The sequence below is a fragment of the Nyctereutes procyonoides genome, unplaced genomic scaffold (genome assembly GCF_905146905.1).
Source record: "Nyctereutes procyonoides isolate TBG_1078 unplaced genomic scaffold, NYPRO_anot_genome, whole genome shotgun sequence".
Taxonomy (NCBI): domain Eukaryota; kingdom Metazoa; phylum Chordata; class Mammalia; order Carnivora; family Canidae; genus Nyctereutes; species Nyctereutes procyonoides.
The window spans coordinates 35,849,089-35,868,214 of NW_026575126.1; the positions used below are offsets into that span (position 1 = coordinate 35,849,089).

At 51.0% G+C, this 19,126-nt stretch overlaps 1 protein-coding gene across 1 annotated transcript; it reads left to right on the forward strand.

Annotated features, from left to right (window-relative positions):
• The first annotated feature begins 595 nt into the window (after positions 1–595).
• Positions 596–18,856, forward strand: STRIP1 (striatin interacting protein 1). The gene is made up of 21 exons (XM_055340603.1): positions 596–788; positions 3,299–3,368; positions 4,292–4,366; positions 4,794–4,928; positions 5,022–5,142; positions 5,433–5,501; positions 6,445–6,551; positions 6,665–6,792; positions 8,129–8,311; positions 8,665–8,882; positions 9,871–9,936; positions 10,061–10,124; positions 11,417–11,488; positions 11,976–12,050; positions 12,272–12,369; positions 13,582–13,708; positions 13,920–14,020; positions 15,077–15,143; positions 15,681–15,785; positions 16,357–16,561; positions 17,905–18,856. The coding sequence occupies exons 1-21, from the start codon at positions 609–611 to the stop codon at positions 18,150–18,152; spliced, it is 2,514 nt and encodes an 837-aa protein (XP_055196578.1). The 5' UTR covers positions 596–608; the 3' UTR covers positions 18,153–18,856.
• Positions 18,857–19,126: the final 270 nt, after the last annotated feature.

Genomic DNA, 19,126 nt, shown 5'->3' on the forward strand with positions numbered 1-19,126 from the left:
TTTTGGCCCAGGGCGTGATCCTGGAGCCCCGGGATCGAGTCCCACGTCGGGCTCCTGCATGGAGCCGGCTTCTCCCTCTGCCTGTCTCTGCCTCTCTCTGTGTCTCTTATAAATAAATAAAATCTTAAAAAAAAAAAAGTGTTGAATGAGTGATGAATGCATGCTAGTCACAACTCTAATTGCTTTAGCCACTTGTTTCGCCCATGACCCCCAGGTGAGTGTCCATTCCCTGAAGACTGGGGATCCTGCACGTTTTGTTCACTGTCCGGTCGCCTAAGCTTTGCAAAGGGCTATCACGGTGACAAGTGCAAAGCTATATTAAGGCAAAGTGGGGGCAAGTCAAGGACTTGAGGAGCTATGGGACTACTCACAGGTAAAACTGCACCCACACAAGGACTAAAAAGGGGTGAGAACCAAGAGGACAAAGCTAAGAGCCCGGGAAGAGAAGAGATGATCTCGCGAGGTGTTGGGCAGCCAAGATGGCTTCCGGCACTTGCCGACACACCTAATATGGCGACGAGGGGGGGGGGCGTTCCTGGAGGAAGTCACGCGAGAGTTACATGAAGACTAGAGTCCGAGAATTGAGCCGGGGGTGTGGAGCCGCCAAGATGGAGCCGGCAGCCGGCGTCCCCGGCCCGCTGATCATGAACAACAAGCAGCCCCAGCCGCCGCCACCGCCGCCCCCCGCAGCCGCGCAGCCTCCCCCCGGGGCCCCGCGGGCCGGCGGGGGCCTCCTGCCCGGGGGCAAAGCCCGGGAGTTCAACCGCAACCAGCGCAAAGACTCGGAGGTCAGGCGCTTGGGGGGCCGGGGTAGCGCCCGCGGGCGGGGGGGGGCGGCTTTCGGGCTGGTCGTGGGCTCCCGTGGACTTCCCGTGGGTTCCATGGTCTCCCGTGAGCTCCCGTGGGCTCCCGTGGGGTTCCCGGAGCCCGGGCGGGCGGCACTTCACAGCGAAAGGAGCGGGGCGCGAAGCCGGCGACCCCGGCCGGGCCGAGAGCCGGCGCTCCTCCGCGGCCTCCCCGGCCCCGCCTCCGGGACGCCGCCTCCTCCCCCCCCTCCCCCGAACGGCCGGCGGAGGAGCGGGCTCGGCGCCCCGGGACTCCTGGCCTCCCCGCGGAGACCTCAGGAAGGGAGCGCCGAGGCCCCGGGCTGTGACCCGGGGCCGCCCCCGCCGGAGGTCGCTCGAAGGTCGCTCGGAGGGGACCCCCGCTAGTGCCCGCGCCACGGCCCGGCCTCACAGCCGGGAAATCCGGTCCTCGCAGGCTTTGGTGTCCTGGTGGCAGTGCATGCCCCTGGGAAAACGTGTCAAAATTTGGCAAGTCCAAAATAGAGGTACTCTGAGCTTGAAGTGAATTATTTGAAAAAGCAGTGAAACTGGTTTTTTAGGAGCTTTTGCATGGTGAAGTGATGGAGGATTATGAAAGGCTTGGGAGTGAACCCGCCTTCATCAGGAGAGGACTTAGAGCTTAAGAATAGTTTTAGATTTTCTTGAGTAGCCTTCAGTGATCAAGGCAATGATCATGACCCTCTGATGCATGTAAATTTCTCTTTTCTACCCTTTAATTTCCATATAGACTCATCGCAGGGAAGGCAGCCAGTGAACACATTTAAGCTGAGAGACCTGATTCAGTTATTTTATTGGAGATGCCAGAGCTGCACTCCGCTCTTTGGGGCATAGATGGAATCCACCGGCTGGGAGCTTGAGCAGTGCCTGGAGGACAGCGAGGCGGTCTTGGGGAGAGCCCACTGTGTGCTACATAATTTTGATTAGTCCTTAAATCTTTCAAGATAGGGGCGCCTGGGTGACTCAGTAGGTTAAGTGTCCACCTTCAGCTCAGGTCATGATCCCTGGATGCTGGGATCGGGCCCTGGGTTAGGCCCCCTGCTCAGTGGGGAGTGTGCTCCCTCTCCTTGCCACCTATTCATGGGCTCTCTTAAATAAATAAATAAAAATAAATACTTAAAAAAAAAAACACACAAAACCTTCAAGATGGATTTTTATCATCCGCTTTCCATAAATGAAGGAACTGAAGCTCAGTAACTAGAGAAAGTATGCATTGTTGCCTTTGACCGGGTAAAGTTCTTTGTTTTTCCATCTCTGTGGGTTTGCTATATTGTTTTGTGAGTGCTCTTTGTCTTACAAAGTAGCTTGTAATTAGACCTGAGGACTTTACCTATTTCGTCCCTTCTCTCTTCCCAGCACAAGGTTTTCAAGATGGTGTGGTCTCCGTGATCACTTATCCCCAGCAGTGAACAGATTCTCTTTGTCACTTTCTCTCCTGTCTGTTGGAGGGACAGCATTCTGTTAGGCTGCTGCCTTCTCTGCCCGTCAGTTCTCACGGAAATTTGAGAGAAGGGCAGGAAAGCGGAGTATTTGTCAATACTCATTTTGTGGAGTATTTGTCATTTTGCCCTGAACTGTTGATGGCTTACCACTAGCCAGAAAGAAGTGAGGCTTCCAGAATCTTAGCACCATGTGAAATGGGTCATTCACTGCACAGAATACATAGAGGCTTTGTGTTCATTTATCTAACAAGAATTTATTTGACTATAAACTCTTCATTTATATTCGCTCATTCAAGCCAGGTAGCGTGCTGGGCATTGTGAAGTCACAGGTGAGCAGAGTGGACAAGTTCTCTCTCTCAAGGAACTTGGAGTCTCATGGAGAGGCATACATGAAATAAACACACATGCTGGTATATAATTATAAGTTGAGGGACGCCTGGGTGGCTCAGCAGTTGAGCGTCTGCCTTTGGCTCAGGTCCTGATCCTGGAGTCCCAGGATCGTATCCCACATTGGGCTCCCTGCATGGGGAGCCTGTTTCTCCCTCTGCCTGTGTCTCTGCCTCTCTCTCTCTGTCTCTCATGAATAAATAAATAAAATCTTAAAATATATATATATATATAAATTGTGCTACTAAGGAAAAGTGGAAGGTGCTCTTGCAAGGGCTTAATAGGAAGACCTGAGCTAGCCCTGGAGATAAATGTGTTAATACCGGGATCCCTGGGTGGCGCAGCGGTTTGGCGCCTGCCTTTGGCCCAGGGCGCGATCCTGGAGACCCGGGATCGAATCCCACATCAGGGCTCCCGGTGCATGGAGCCTGCTTCTCCCTCTGCCTGTGTCTCTGCCTCTCTCTCTCACTGTGTGCCTATCATAAAAAAAAAAAAAAAATGTGTTAATACCTAAGAAAAGTGGAGGCAGTGGTGTCTTATAACACAACAGTGTCTCAGTACATATGTATTTCCTCCTTTGGAAAACACGACGGTCTCTTGCATTACTCTTTGTCCTTTTCTCAACAGGGCTATTCTGAGTCGCCAGATCTCGAGTTTGAATATGCTGACACAGACAAGTGGGCTGCAGAGCTCTCAGGTAAAACACAGACCTCCATATTATTTGGGGGTGTTTTTTTCTGTATTGGTCTTCAATAAAATTGAGAGTGAATGTTACAAGTGCTTTACAATATAAAAGGTAAAAAGGTATTCTCCAGGTTATGGCCTATGACTTTTTAGTAGAGACTAATTCCTCTAGATGTCAAAATTAAAGCAATGAACAGCTTTAAAAAAAAGAAAAAAGTGAATGTCATTTTGGAGTTCATTTTTTCCCCTGGTTAGCTAATTATGATTTATATATATATATATATTTATAATTAACATGTTTACATATACATATATATGTAAACATGTTAATTATGGGATTCACGCTTTGTGTATCTTATAACTTTGGCTTTTCCTTTACTTTGGTGAAGCACCTCTTCTGTGTGGTCAGCTCGTATGGCTGTGGCCTAGTCGCAGACAGTGATGCTCCTTGGCCATGCACTCTGTGCCCAGCACTGGTCTTTCCTAGAGCAGTAGGTCACTCATGAGGCATGCCAACAAGTGTGCCTGCATCTGTGTACATCTGTTACTGCCACTGCTACTCACATGTAATGTGAAGCTAGCCTGAGCTGCTTCTCAGGCCTCCATAGTACAGGTCCTATTTAGAACTTCAGGGCTGCCTGAGAGACACTTGTCCATGGTGGCAGTCAGCCTTGTCATGGCATGGTGGGATTGATGTGCACAGGACTGGAAAGGCCTGGATTTATGTGGCATTCTGATTATCGGCTGCTAGCGGGAATCAGCACTCTCTGCATCGTGCACTTCAGAGCACTCACACCCCCTTAATCATTGGATAGTCTGGGAGTCACTGTGATTCAGGGAGCTGGGGCCTAGAAGCAGATGCCTTATATTCTTTGCTACCTATGAGAACTACTATGGTAGGTGGACGTGGAGCTAATGAGACTTTATTCTTAATAGAGCTTTACAGCTACACGGAAGGGCCAGAATTCCTGATGAATCGAAAATGCTTTGAGGAGGACTTCCGGATCCATGGTGAGCCGGTTCCCTGCACTTGTTGGTTCCTCTGTCCCTGCATGGTGAGAGCTGCAGAGTTTCTCTTAGTCATCTGAGTGACTTGAGTCATTCTGGACTGGCCTAAGAGACCTGCTGAACCATGATTGTTCAAGGCCCCCTGTGAGCTTTAGAGGGGGGATTGCTGGTACTCTGGTGGTAGCTTTTCAGAGTGTGAATATGGGGAGCGGAGGAAGCTTTATGTGTTAAAAATAACATCAGAAATATCAGTGTTTCAGTCTGGAAATCTGTAGAGCAGCAGCATGACCTTCCACCTTATGTAGAGAGTAACTTCTCTTACTGAGTTTTCTGGTCTTGTGGCAGTCTTGAATTTGGTGAGTTAGCATTGTGTTCATTCCATTGTGGGGACTTTTCTGGGCTCAAGTATAACTGATCTCTTGCCCTGCAGTGACAGATAAGAAATGGACCGAGCTGGATACTAACCAGCACCGTACTCATGCCATGAGGCTCCTGGATGGCTTGGAAGTCACTGCCAGGGAGAAAAGACTCAAGGTGGCTCGAGCAATTCTCTACGTTGCCCAAGGTACTGAGTGGGCCCCCGGATACCCTGACACTGCCTTCACTGACGTTGCCCAGTCAGATCTGGGGAAGGACTCCATGAGCCTTGTGTCTGCAGGCACCTTTGGAGAGTGTAGCTCGGAGGCAGAGGTGCAGTCCTGGATGCGCTACAACATCTTTCTGCTCCTGGAGGTGGGCACGTTCAATGCTTTGGTGGAACTTCTGAACATGGAAATAGAGTGAGTCCGTCTGAGGAGCTGGAGTAGGGAAGGGGAGGCAGGGGTCGAGGGGACAGAGCTGGCAGGACTCAGTGGTCAGAGCTGGCAGGACTCAGGTCTCAGAGGAGGGTGACTGGGCCTAGTAAGGCTGAGGGCGTGGTCCAGGCTCTGTTCTGAGCAGTCACGTTGAGCTATAGCCTCTTGTGCAGTCAAAGCACATATATAGTTTTATTCCTCCACTGGGTGGCCCTTGTCAGGGGAACTCCTCTTCCTTCCTGGGGGAAGACTTGACTCCCAAATCTCTCCTGCAGCAATAGTGCCGCCTGCAGCAGCGCAGTGAGGAAGCCGGCCATCTCCTTGGCTGACAGCACAGACCTGAGGTGAGGCAGGCAGCAAGCCTGGGTTCCCTGAGAATGAGATCAGAGTGGGCAGCAGGAGGGTGTCTTCGGGTGCCCTCGCTGTGGGTGTGCTCCTTCTGCGCATGCTGATCTTCATGTGTCCTGAGTCAGCCCTGCAGAGGGTTCTCCCTCGGTGGGCCTCTGGGCTGTATCCCTCACAGGAAACCTAGGGTGAAGCCACTTACTAGAGCCACAATGAGATATGGCCTCCTGCCCACACTTTTGCTGAGAACTTGGTGGTGTGGTACTTTGTGATTGGTGAAACGCATGACGTGGCTACTTGGGCTCCACCTTCTGGTACGCAGCTCGACCCCCATCTACTTGATGATATTTTGTGGCTGCACAGGAAGTAGCAACTGCTGAACAATGAGATCACCTTCCCATTTTTGTGAGGCTTAGCATCTTTGTCTCTGAGTTTGGGAGTTTTCAGACCTGGTGTTGGTGGTCTTCCCCACTATGGTCGGGTCCCTGGGCACTGCCCGCTGGCTCCCTATTTCTGCTCCATGATGGTAGCTTTGACCCCGTGCTGCTTTGTCTGATCCAGCACCTACTTCCACAGTTCGCTCCCATCTCTGAGTTTTTCTTGCTCCAGGAAGCTTAGGACCAGAAATGTTTTGAGCCATTCTTGTTCATGTTAATCCATTAAGCAACCCATTGATGAAGCACCTACTTTGATATGCACTTAGCTCGATGCTGCTGAAATATCAAGCAGAGTAAGATCTGGTCAGGATCTTAACAGCAGAGGCCAAGAAAGGGCACACCAAGAGGTGCTCTGTGGGACTCTTGGTTTTCTCTGCATCACAGCCCTCCGCCCCCAGCTAGCCTTTGTGCAAGCACTTTCCTCATGTCAGCTAGACCGTGGGGAAGCTGGGACACTCCCTTGCTTCCCCATTCTGCACCATTATGAGCTGGCTCTTGTTCCCAGGGTCCTGCTCAACATCATGTACCTGATTGTGGAGACCGTTCACCAGGAATGTGAGGGCGATAAGGCTGAGTGGAGGACCATGCGACAGACCTTCAGGGCTGAGCTGGGTAGGCCCCTAGAGATCCTGGGGTGCTGAGGCCCTGCCTGGAAGCAGAGGCTTCTGGCCTTTGGGAGGGTCCTGTTCCTGCTGGTGGTCCTGATCCCTTAGTGTTCCCTCTAGGTTCCCCCCTGTACAACAATGAACCATTTGCCATCATGCTGTTTGGGATGGTGACCAAATTTTGCAGCGGCCATGCCCCTCACTTCCCCATGAAGAAAGTTCTCTTGCTGCTCTGGAAGACAGTGTTGGTGAGCATTTCCTTGAAGGGGAACTCAGCTGCTAGGGATCGGGGCAGGAGGGAGACTTCATTGTATATCTTTTTAAATGTTGAGTTATGTGAAAAAGTATATGTGAATTAATATATAACTAACTGCTTTGGCACTTTTGTCTCACTATGGTCAAAGAGGACTTGGCCCTTGGGTCAGAATAGATTGTGGGCTCCCTGACTCCTGGAAGCTGCTTCTCTAGCCCTAAAATGCCTTCTCTCCAACCAGGCTGCTTCTGAACCTGGAGTATATAAAGTGATTGGAGGCAGAATTAGGGCTGGTGTAATCGGGTCCCCTCAGTCAGAGGTCACTTGAAGGAAGCAAGAGCGAGCCTTGTGCTAGTGCCATCTTCCTCAGGGTGTGGTATGGAGCCCATTTCTGGCTGGGGAAGGACTGGCCAGCACCCTTGGCTTGGGGCCGTTGTCAGCAGCCAAGCCCAGCGCCCTTCCCACCTGGAGGAGTGATTTCAGCAGAGAGCAGCGTTGCAGTTGGGACTCCACCTCCCCCTGGGGCTCTCCTTCCTCCTTCCAGAGCAGGCAAACTCTGCAGAGCCAGGCTCAGTGAGTTAAGGGCCTCTTAATCTTCTTTTTTTTTTTTTTTTTAATTTTTATTTATTTATGATAGTCACATGAGAGAGAGAGAGAGAGAGAGAGGCAGAGACACAGGCAGAGGGAGAAGCAGGCTCCATGCACCGGGAGCCCGACGTGGGATTCGATCCCGGGTCTCCAGGATCGCGCCCTGGGCCAAAGGCAGGCGCTAAACCGCTGCGCCACCCAGGGATCCCGGGCCTCTTAATCTTTAGAGTGATGTGCACCTTTTGTTTTGGTCACACATCCCTTTGGTTCCTCACAAAGCTTCACTGAAGCCAGAGGCAAAAGCTGAATTCCACTGGGGTTTTGGCTTCTAGGGGCATGATGAGAGGAAGCTTTTTTTTTTTTTTCCTTTTTTTTTTGTAGTATCTAACTGTATCCCCAATTTGATTTTGAAAGACTGGCATGTACAGTTTTTGAGGTATGTGAGTCTCCTAGACTTTTCTACGAACCCAATGGGGTAGGCTTTGCAGTCTGCCTTTTTGACATGAAGAGTATATCGTACATATGGAGCTAAGCATGTCCACTAGCTCAGTTAGCCTCCATGTCTCCTTCCCTTGGTCCGTTTTCTCTGTTCCCACCTTGGCATTGCTGAATTCTCGTGTGAGTTCCTTATTCAGAGATTGGTGTGGGTCGTGGTATCACATGTGCTTTTGAGCCTAACATAGGGCCCAGGGACCCACTCATGGATGCATTCAGCCCAGCCCTGCCCCTTGTTCACGATGCAGTGCACACTGGGTGGCTTTGAGGAGCTGCAGAGCATGAAGGCTGAGAAGCGGACCATTCTGGGCCTCCCTCCGTTGCCTGAGGACAGCATCAAGGTGATCCGTAACATGAGGGCTGCCTCTCCGCCGGCGTCTGCCTCAGACTTGATTGAGCAGCAGCAAAAGCGGGGCCGTCGGGAGCACAAGGTGAGGGTAATCGATGTCCCCTGTGACTCCTGAGGGTCTCAAGGTGCATGACATGTAGCAGCATGATCCCTGTGTGAAAAGGGCTGTTGGAAATCATCTCTGACCAGCTAGTCCAAATGAAGGCCTCTGGGCCAGGGATTCTGTGTCTCTAGCCCAGGACCCAGTTTATTGTAGGTACTCACACATGGCTTTTTTTGAGGCTCTGGGGCAAGAAGGCCTTTGTTGTTTTGGCTCAGCTTTGGCTTCCTCTCAGGCTTTTCCACTGCCCTTGGCTCTGCCTACTACCTTCTGTGATAGAGCCTCTCTAGCCTCCTTGCCCTTAATGGTTGCTTGGTTTGTCCCTCTGTTTTCAGGCGCTGATAAAACAGGACAACTTGGACGCCTTCAACGAGCGGGATCCCTACAAGGCTGATGACTCTCGAGAAGAGGAAGAGGAGAATGATGATGACAACAGTCTGGAGGGGGAGACATTCCCCCTTGAACGGGATGAAGTGATGCCTCCCCCACTGCAGCACCCACAGACTGACAGGCTCACCTGCCCAAAGGGGCTTCCATGGGCTCCCAAGGTCAGGTGAGGCCCAGACATCTGGCACACTCCTGGCTTCTGAAACCAGAGATCTCCCACCCCCAGGCCTGGCATCTGGCCTGAGTCACCATGGGAAGTCCTCTGTAGGGCCAGGCCAACCTTGGCTCTGGGATGAAGCTGTCTTATACAGTACCACATGTTGGCCCAGAGGTCTCGGGGCACTGGCCTTGCACAGAGAGACCGTGTATGGCTCTTGAGTTGGTAATATGAGTTAGCACTTGGTTAGCCATACTAATGAAGGGAGAATAGGGAAAAATGAAAACCAGGACATTTAACTGAATTCATCTCCTCTCACCCTGGGATTGTATGTGGTTTTTAACAGATTAAAAAAGAGTTTTAGGATCATACTTAAGGTGTTTGAAATATGTGTGCATGAATCAGTGGGTGGGAAGGTACCTGGATATGTAAATGGAGGTGGTATCTGTTTGAAAAGGTACCAGCTTAAGAAATAGATGGACGTGCAAAAGAATACAGAAGTCAGTTTCTTGATCTGAAACCCCAGTTTTCAGTGATCTGTGATGGCAATACAAAACTAGTCATCAGAAAACTGCAAGATGTGCATGCCAATTGTTTAAGACAGGGACCCAGGACACATGTGAAAATATCAGTAGCTGAGAGGTCTAATTGTAATAAATTTAAATATTTGAGAAATTTTTTTGACAAACTTGTTAGCTGAATAAAGTGTGCTTTTCAGTTTGATGTAGCACCTTAATTTTACAGATAAACTAATTATCTGCAACATATTTTCAGGTTATTGATCCAACAATGTTATAAAGGTCATTAAAAAAGTCTAAGGATTTTAGTTCTTTCCTTTCCTCCTTTCCTTCCTTCCTTCTTTCTTTTTTCCTAAAAAGAAAAACAATGGTGGGAGACCTTTTCTTCTGGCTTCACCATTTTTGGGCATTCTGTGTTTTATTGACCATGACACCTTGAAATAACATTTAATAAAAACCTGGTTCTTTCTCTTTGGCAGAGAGAAAGACATTGAGATGTTCCTCGAGTCCAGCCGTAGCAAGTTTATAGGTTACACTTTAGGCAGGTGAGTGTGATCTGAAGTTCCTTTTGAAGAAAGGTACCGGGAGTTCACTTTCCTGGCCTTTGGTGTTTGGGGATCGAGGCGAATTCATGTCTGGGCTTAAAACAGGGCTTTCTTTATTCACCAGTGACACCAACACAGTGGTGGGGCTGCCCAGGCCAATCCACGAGAGCATCAAGACTCTGAAACAGGTAGGTGGCATTGAATGAGCTTTTGACCTACTTTGGTCCCGAGTGAGTAAAGTGAGAGCAGCCCTTTGGGAGAAACCTTTTAAGACTATTGTCTGCCTGAAGGAACCTAGAGCAGAGGCATGGGTGGACCGTGGTGATACCCTTTAAAACAGCTCTCTGTGAGTTTTACTTATTTAAGCTGACTTTTTGTTGGAGACTTAACTGGGAGTTTATTAAAGATAGTACTTGATAGAGTTTTTTTTGTTTTGTTTTTTTTGTTGTTGTTGTTGTTTTATTTATTTATGATAGTCACAGAGAGAGAGAGAGGCAGAGACACAGGCAGAGGGAGAAGCAGGCTCCATGCACCGGGAGCCCGATGTGGGATTCGATCGCGGATCTCCAGGATCGTGCCCTGGGCCAAAGGCAGGCGCCAAACCGCTGCGCCACCCAGGGATCCTGATAATTAGAGTTTTAAGGGGCCTGATAAATAGCCCTCCCTTTTCCTAGCCCGAGCTCTAAGGCAATTGAGATAGAGGAGTAGATAGATGGAGATTCAAACACTAGCCTTCCTGCTGATAGAGTGACTGGAGAATGAGGCAAAAGGGCACAGCAGCGACATGCACCCTAATGCTTTACTTCCAGAGTTGGTGGACTCACCTACCCACGGCCAGGCGGTATTGGAACCCTGCTAAGCCTGATCGAGGAGCAGAAGAGAACATAGGCTTTTCTTTTTTCTAAAGAGAAATTCAAAGAAGGAAGTTGGGCTCAGAAAATCCTGTTCCTTCCCTGATACTTGCCAGTCGGCGAAGGGAGAGGAGTGAGTGTATGGAAAGGGGCAGGGGAGATCAGGAGTTTTTTTTACACACATGTATCCCTCCACATGGGAGGAAACATCAAGAGTGGGAAAGAGGTATCTCCCCTAACAACATGTCAAGAGTGTAAATGTTGATGATATGTTTTTGAAATACGTTTTTGAGATTTGTACAAATGGGCTAAGCAGGCCCTGTGCCATTAGGCTGTTTGAGGACTTGGTTCTGAGTCATTGACTCTCCCTTTAGTGGTTTTCTTGTATCTCTATAGTTATCTGGAAGTCCCTTCTTTCCTTTGTTTTTTCCTAATCTATTGTGTGCTTTTTAGACTGGGTTTAAGAAATATGTGTCTTAGAGAAATATTTCAGGATTTGAGTTAGGGACTTTTGTGGTGACTTTAGCTCTCTTTGAGAAGATTGTGTTTGAAGAAAACTGCATGGGGTCTTTGCCAGGGTATGCGGCTTTGGCCAGCGAATGAGGGGTGTTTCCCCACTCTCTCTCCAGCACAAGTACACATCGATTGCAGAGGTCCAGGCGCAGATGGAGGAGGAGTACCTTCGCTCTCCTCTCTCAGGGGTGAGTCTGAGGCCTTCTCCAGTCGCCACCCACCCCCCTGCTGTTCCCAGGCACTGGGCTGGGCCCAGACCACAGAGCTGCCCCAGGCCCTGCCCTCGAAGCTCCCAGTCTCGCTCCCATTGCAGGGGTGGCGGGTGATTAGTATGAGGGTCAAGAGCACAGACTCTGAGCCCATCACCTGCCTCTGACTCCCAGCTCCCTGACTTGGTAGGTGGCCACTTAGGCAAGTTACTGGATCTCGCAGTGCTTTAGTTTCCTCACCTGTGGAATGGGAATAATAATAGCCTTCTTCACAGAGTTGTAGTAAGGATTAACTGATTTATTACAGGTAAAGTGCCTCACAGGTCGTATTATTCGATGCTTGCTGTCGTTATCAACATCTTTATTTATATCACTACTTACAGATTCTCCTCTAGCCGCCTAGCAGGCTGGCTCAGGAGACCCATCAGGACTGGGGTTTTGTATTTGTGCCTAATTGTGTTAAAAGGGAGAAGAGGAAGTTGAGCAAGTACCTGCAGAAACCCTCTACCAAGGCTTGCTTCCCAGCCTGCCTCAGTACATGGTGAGTGTTCCTGCTCCTGGGGCCTTGCCACCTCTTCAGGAGTGCTCTGGGTCTGGGACCCCTTTAGTGGCCATGCGTAGGTACTGCCGCAGGATCGCCCTCCCCACTACACTGGCCTTGAGAGCACGCTCTGCCAGTGTCCTTTAGCCCCCCACCGCCCATCTGAGCTTCTCTGGAAGGACCGCCTCTAAGGGCTTAGGGCTGCTTCTGCTTCTCGGCAGATCGCACTGCTGAAGATCCTGCTGGCTGCAGCCCCCACCTCAAAGGCCAAAACAGACTCAATCAACATCTTAGCCGATGTCCTGCCTGAGGAGATGCCGTGAGTAGCTGAGTAGCATACCAATGAATGGAGCAGGGCAGAGGCTGCAGGGTAGAGGGGGAAGGCAAGGTTTTCCTCTCAGGTCCCACTCTTTGTTAGGTTGATTTCTCTCTTTGACTCACTTTCTCTGTGGGTTAAGTTTAGGGTATTCCTGGCTCAGAAGAAAGAAACTGTATCGGATTAAATACTTAATTTTACTGGTTGGGGAAGTGGCTTTCTGTGGTAGGCCCGGATTCTGGTGTAGACTCTGCCATTGAGTGAACTGGGGAAAAGTCATTTCCTCCTCTGTAAAATTAATCAGGCTGTGTTTGACATTTCCCAAACCCTCCCTCGAAAGCTGTGTGATCATCCAGGACTACTGGACATTTTACCGGCCAACAGCTGAACTTGAGCTGGGTGTGGATTCTTTTCTATTCGCTGTTGATTTGGCATGCAGGATATTTGTGGATATCTCAGGGTGATAGTGAAATCCTTAGGGGTTCTTTTTCCCTGGGGCACTGACCTCATCGCTTTGATGTGAGAGTTCAAACCGAGATCATTTTCTGCTTTGAGAAGGACCTGGGCCTTGATCTGACTTTCTGCTTGCCTGCCTGCCAGTACCACCCAGCTCTGAGCCCAGCTCCCTGGGGGCTGGAGCCCCTTGAGTCTGGCCATGATAGCCAGGTGAGGGAGGAGGCAGGGATTGGTTAATACCGAAGGGAGCGTCCTAGAACACCAGGCCATCATGATGGTCCTTGGAAGAAGGGTTCCAGAGTCAAATACTAAATTTCACAGAGATTTACAGTGCAAGGCCCTGAATTAAGAAACAGTTTAACTTAGTGCTTTTTCAGTATATCTGACTCCAAAGCCCTTTTTTCTCCCCAGTATTAAAAGCCTCAATGTACTAGTATTCCACAGGATACACTTGGAGGGACCCAAGTTCATACAGTAGCAAAAACTTACGAAGAACTTGGAAAGGAGTCCATTTTGCGAGGAAATCAGAGAAATAGGCTAAGAATGTGTTTGGGGCCTCACAAGAATTGTGCTGAGCTGGATTGCTTGTGAGGCAGGTAGGAGGAGCCCAGGGCCTGATATCTGAGCTGCCCACAAGGGGTGGGTGGTGAGGTAGGGGCCTTTGCCCAGAGAAGGCTCAGGAATGCCATCTCTCCCACGAGCACCTAGAAGGACTGTGCTGTACCTGCTGGTGGCTCACCCTGGGAATTGTGTTTCCAGCACCACAGTGTTGCAGAGCATGAAGCTGGGGGTGGACGTGAACCGCCACAAAGAGGTCATTGTTAAGGCCATTTCTGCTGTCCTGCTGTTGCTGCTCAAGCATTTTAAGTTGAACCACGTCTACCAGGTACCTGCAGGGCCTTCCTTCCTGTTCCTTGGGCCAGGGCCTTAGGCAGCACTACTCCTCCAATCCTGAAAAACTCAGGCCTTGACCTTCAAACCTCTTTGAACTCTGCATGAATGTTTTAAGACACAGTCTTCCAACCAAGGCCTTTTATCATTGGAGGAAAGAGGGTGAGGTCCTAAAGGGCATACTTACTTTTTTCTGTTGGTTTCAGTTTGAATACATGGCCCAGCACCTGGTGTTTGCCAACTGCATCCCTCTGATCCTAAAGTTCTTCAATCAAAACATCATGTCCTACATCACTGCCAAGAACAGGTGATACGAGAGAGGGAGCAGGGAGGGGTGGGTGTGGCCAGGTGGCAGGGCTCCTGGCCGGCCTCCTCTGCTGAGCCCGCTCAGCCCCTGCAAGCCAGCACTCTGCCGGGCCTCAGCACAGGGACCACAGGGACCGACCCCTGCTGTGGAGAGTGCCACTGTGTCAAGTCTGAGTCTAGCCACTCCAGTGACAGGTGGCACAGTCCACCTGGGTGGGAGGGTTCTCACCCTGGGTTCCAGTACTGTCCTCAACTGTTTGGTGTTTCTTTGAGGAGACTGGCTGGGCCTCCTGCTCTCTGAGGAGCTCTGCCACGTGCACTGTGAGCCCTTGTCTGCCCCCCTCCCCCACCTGCCGGCTGTAGCTGATGGCGAAGCACAGGGTGAGGGCGGTTGGCCAGTGCTGTCTCCAGTAGGGGCTTGGCATGCATTAACTGCCTTGAGAAATCTTCCCCATCTCTGCAGATTTGCTGCTGTAGGAGAGTAGGGCCTCTGGACCTTAAAAGATAGACCATCTGGTCTTTGGCCATAGAGAGACCCTATAAGTTCTCTGGTAGCAGGGATTTTTTTTTTTTTTTTTTAAGATTTTATTCATTTATTTGGGATCCCTGGGTGGCGCAGCGGTTTGGTCTCTCTCTCTCTCTCTCTCTCTCTCTCTCTGTGACTATCATAAATAAATAAAAATTTAAAAAAAAAAGATTTTATTCATTTATTCATGAGAGACACGGAGAGAGAGAGGGGCAGAGACACAGGCTGAGGGAGAAGCAGGCTCCATGCAGGGAGCCCAACGTGGGACTCGATCCCAGGTCTCTAGGATCATGCCCTGGGCTGAAGGTGGCATTAAACCACTGAGCCACCTGGGCTGCCCTGGTAGCAGGGATTTGATCCTCCTATTTGATCCTCCAGCTTGGAAAATGAGGGGAGTGCAGGCAGGGCAAAGTCCTGCTTCCACTGCCACCAAGTGAGGGAGGAAGGCCAGGAGCCAGCCCTATCGCAGTTGCTTCACCAGCCCCTAGCCTTTGCTCACAGTGGGCACTCGCCTTCTCTTGCTCTCTGCAGCATTTCTGTCCTGGATTACCCTCACTGCGTGGTGCATGAGCTACCAGAGCTGACCGCTGAGAGTCTGGTGAGTGGCTGTGTGCTTCCCCACCCATTCCTTGACTTTAGGGGTGATGGTAGAGGGCCTGCCTCCCCTGACACAGGGATAGAGGTGTTCACAGATGAGGTCATTGTTGAGCACTGGCTTTTAAAGCACCAAAATTGCATAGAAGGGCTGGAGGGAGGGACCTTACATAGTGGAAGGATTTGGATATAAGGAGTAATTTGTCAGGAGCATGGTCTTCAGGGGCCACTGACCCAGAGTTCACTTGGTTGAGTGGTGCCTCTCACACAGTTGTGTCTCTGTGGGGCACAGCTCTGAGGGAGCCTGGGTACAAGTGCCCCAGGTATGGGGGCTGAGGGTATAGTCCGCAAAATCATGGTCCATGTTTCCTACAGAAAAATTCTAGGGAGGTCCTTTACCCCTGCCAAGCTCTGGGACAGAAGTCCTCCTGGCTTGAGGAGAGGGTTGCCGGTACAGTTCCAGGGAGGTGTGAGGGCCTTGGACAGTGCTGAGCATCCTGCAGCTATGAGGGTTACAATTGTTCCTGGACTCTCCCTGTAGGAGGCAGGTGACAATAACCAGTTTTGCTGGAGGAACCTCTTTTCTTGTATCAATCTGCTTCGGATCTTGAACAAGCTGACAAAATGGAAGCATTCGAGGACCATGGTGAGCCAGTGCTTGGGACAGAACTTGGGACTCGAGGCAGAGGGCTACACCCCATGGTGTCCCCTCCCAGGGCATCCCCATGCGGCCTTGCTGCTGCCCTGACACCCCTCTTGCTGCACTTGCTGGTAGCCACATCCTTGCATTTTAACGGCTCATCCCTGGTGCCTTGCTGAGTTGAACTGGAAGCTAGAAGCTTAGTTGTGCCCTAAAGCAATGAACACTTAGAGAAGGGATTTTTCTGTGTCCTCTTAGTCTCCAGTGGTAACACAACCAGGCTTCTGGGAGCCTCCAGTAACCCTGAGGCTGAGGATGCCTTTGGGGTGGGGAGGTCCGTGAATTCTCGGAGATTCTACATCTTGGTGCATAGGAATGTTGGAGGTGAGAGAGCTCACGGCTTTTCTTCCATCATGATTTCATGATGACCCATGATGTTAGCAGTGGGGGTCCATGTCCTCCCAGGGGAAACTGTGATGGTAGGGTCCCCTGCCTGCAACCCCAGAAGGTAAGCAGTAAGGTGGTGGTGCAGGTGTTGATCCATGCCCTCTACCCGGTCCTCTGTGGCCCTTCCCAGATGCTGGTGGTGTTCAAGTCGGCCCCCATCCTGAAGCGGGCCCTGAAGGTGAAGCAGGCCATGATGCAGCTCTACGTGCTGAAGCTGCTTAAGGTGCAGACCAAGTACCTGGGACGGCAGTGGCGGAAGAGCAACATGAAGACCATGTCTGCCATCTACCAGAAGGTGCGGCATCGGCTGAACGATGACTGGGCGTACGGCAACGGTAAGGCTGTGGCGCGAAGCTGAGGCGGGGAGGCTTTTCCCTCTGACGAACCTGCGGAGTCCAGTTCCTGCTTCTCTAGCATCAGGATAGGAACTCCAGGAAGGACCTTGAGAAGCTGCCTGGGATTGGTGCATGTGACCCTCCCCCGTTCCTCTGTCCCCCTGACATAGTTCCTTTTCCAGAAACTGCCACAAGATCCTGGCTTTCCTCTCCCCACTGCCACTGCCTTGGTTCTAACCACTGAAATTCTCACATACCTCAAACAACCTCCTGGCCCTGCTCTTCTTCCCCTCTGTCAGTGCCTCAAACTGTGTCTGAGTGATCTTTTTAAAAAGCAGATCCTGTGATGCTAACTCCCGGAGTAAAATCTTTCATGAGCTTCTGGTTTCTCATAGAATTTGAGCCACACTCTTAACGCAAGGCATATAAGGCTCGCCAGCCTCCCTTCCCTCCTCTGTAATCTGATCCAGCTCTCTTCACCCAGCTAGAGCCCAGCCTCTGTCACCCCCAGGGATCTTGGCCCAGTAGCCACGTTGTCCCCACTTTTCTTGCTCCTGGCAGGAGCCTCCCTTGTACCTGCACTGCTCACTGTCTGCACGGGTTCTTCCCCTCTGGTAGGCTGCTTTGGCCTCAGGCAGAGCAGACTCCCCCAGGCTTTCCTGAGCGTGTTGCCACACCGGTGGCGATGCCTCGCCCACCACCCCATGGCCGAGTGACCGCATCTGTACCCCAGTGCTCTGTGAATTTGTTTTTTTTTTTTTTTAAATTTTTTTTTTTTATTTATGATAGTCACAGAGAGAGAGAGAGAGAGGCGCAGAGACATAGGCAGAGGGAGAAGCAGGCTCCATGCACCGGGAGCCTGATGTGGGATTCGATCCTGGGTCTCCAGGATCGCGCCCTGTGCCAAAGGCAGGCGCCAAACCGCTGTGCCACCCAGGGATCCCTGCTCTGTGAATTTGTGAGGAGACAGAGTGGTCCCCGGTTCCTGGTCAGGGAACTAAGAGAAGGAGCCAGTGAGGGGATCCGCAGCTTCCTGCCATCCATCCCAGAGAGCCGGGGAGAGCGTGACTTTCAGAGAAGCCGGTGTTCCTTTGGCTCTCCCTGGCCGGGTCCCCCAAACTGCAGTTGGGCCTTTTTCTCTGTAGATCTGGCCTCTCTTTTTTTACCTGATTTCCCTTTGTATCTAAGTAAAAAGTCCTGTCAGTCTTCCTGAGGATGGGGATTGGAGGTCTCCCGGTTGACAGCATTACAAGCCAGGGTCAACCTGTTCCCGACTTCAGGGAAACCAGGGGGAGCTACCATGAGGACTTGGCTCCTAAATATGTCTTCCTGCTTTATCCCAGATCTTGATGCCCGGCCTTGGGACTTCCAAGCAGAGGAATGTGCCCTCCGTGCCAATATTGAACGCTTCAACGCCCGGCGGTATGACCGGGCCCATAGCAACCCGGACTTCCTACCTGTGGACAACTGCCTGCAGAGTGTCCTGGGCCAGCGGGTGGACCTCCCCGAGGACTTCCAGATGAACTATGACCTCTGGTTAGAAAGGGAGGTCTTCTCCAAGCCCATTTCCTGGGAGGAGCTGCTGCAGTGAGGCTCCTGGGCTAGGGTACTGAGAAGGAAAGAAGGGGTGACCTGGAGGTGCCCCAGAGGCTGTTCATTGCTGCAGTGCTCCCACATCCCTCCAGGTGGCAGCACAGCCCCACCATGCCCTGCCTTTGGTCCAGCTGGGCTTGTGAGGGAGGCCAGATTTGGCCCCTCTTTGATTGCCAGCGTCCTGCCCAGAGAGCCATCTGCTCTCTGCTTGGGATCCTCTTTTCCTCCACTCCTTCCCACTTTCTTCTCTTGGACACGGTTGGTTGCAGCTCATTTCTTTCAGCCCAAGGCTGGGAAAAGCTGGGATGGGCTGGGAAGCCATTGCATCTGAATTGCAGGGGTCACGCTGACTCTTCCCGAGACACAAATCCTTGGTGTGTCAGCTTGCCAAGGAGGAAGGCCAGGGCCAGAAAGTCAGAATCTTGGTTTTGCTTTGAGGGGTTTCTCATGTCATTCCAGCCTCCTGCTAAGTTTCATCCAGAAGCAATTGCAGAGGCTCCTACAGATGTTTCAGTGCTTTGATTTTGGACAGGCTTAGGGGTTAGGAAGAGAAGCTTCCCTTAACCAGGGGTGCCATTTTTCCTCTTGGTTTGCAAGGGTCTGTAAATACCTATATATAAATTTCTGTGTATTCTCTTGTGTCACGTTGGGGTTTTTAATGTGTTTGTGTATTCTGTTTACATTAAAAGGAAGCAAAACCAATCCCCATTGCCGTGTCTGCAGGAAACATGGCCCCTAAATATCTCCTCAGGTCTAGAAAGTGGGTTTTCTTGCCAGCATTGATAGGTCACCCACTTGTTCCCCGTCAGGCTGCATGCCTTTCCCACCTGAGGGGGAGAAGCAAGGGGAGTTGGCGCTTATCCAGAGTCTTTTCCCCCCTACATCAACCTGGAATAGCTCCAGGGCTCCTGTACCCCTGGGTGTGATGTAATTGTAGTAGAAGCCCCAGGCATCTCTGGATCGCACTACCGA

Excerpts from the sequence above, each read along its gene's own strand:
- STRIP1 (XM_055340603.1), top strand. The coding sequence starts at position 609 with ATGGAGCCGGCAGCCGGCGTCCCCGGCCCGCTGATCATGAACAACAAG. Across the intron at positions 6,793-8,128 it reads TGCTCTGGAAGACAGTGTTG|TGCACACTGGGTGGCTTTGA; the intron begins GTGAGCATTTCC and ends TTCACGATGCAG. Across the intron at positions 8,312-8,664 it reads GGGGCCGTCGGGAGCACAAG|GCGCTGATAAAACAGGACAA; the intron begins GTGAGGGTAATC and ends CTCTGTTTTCAG.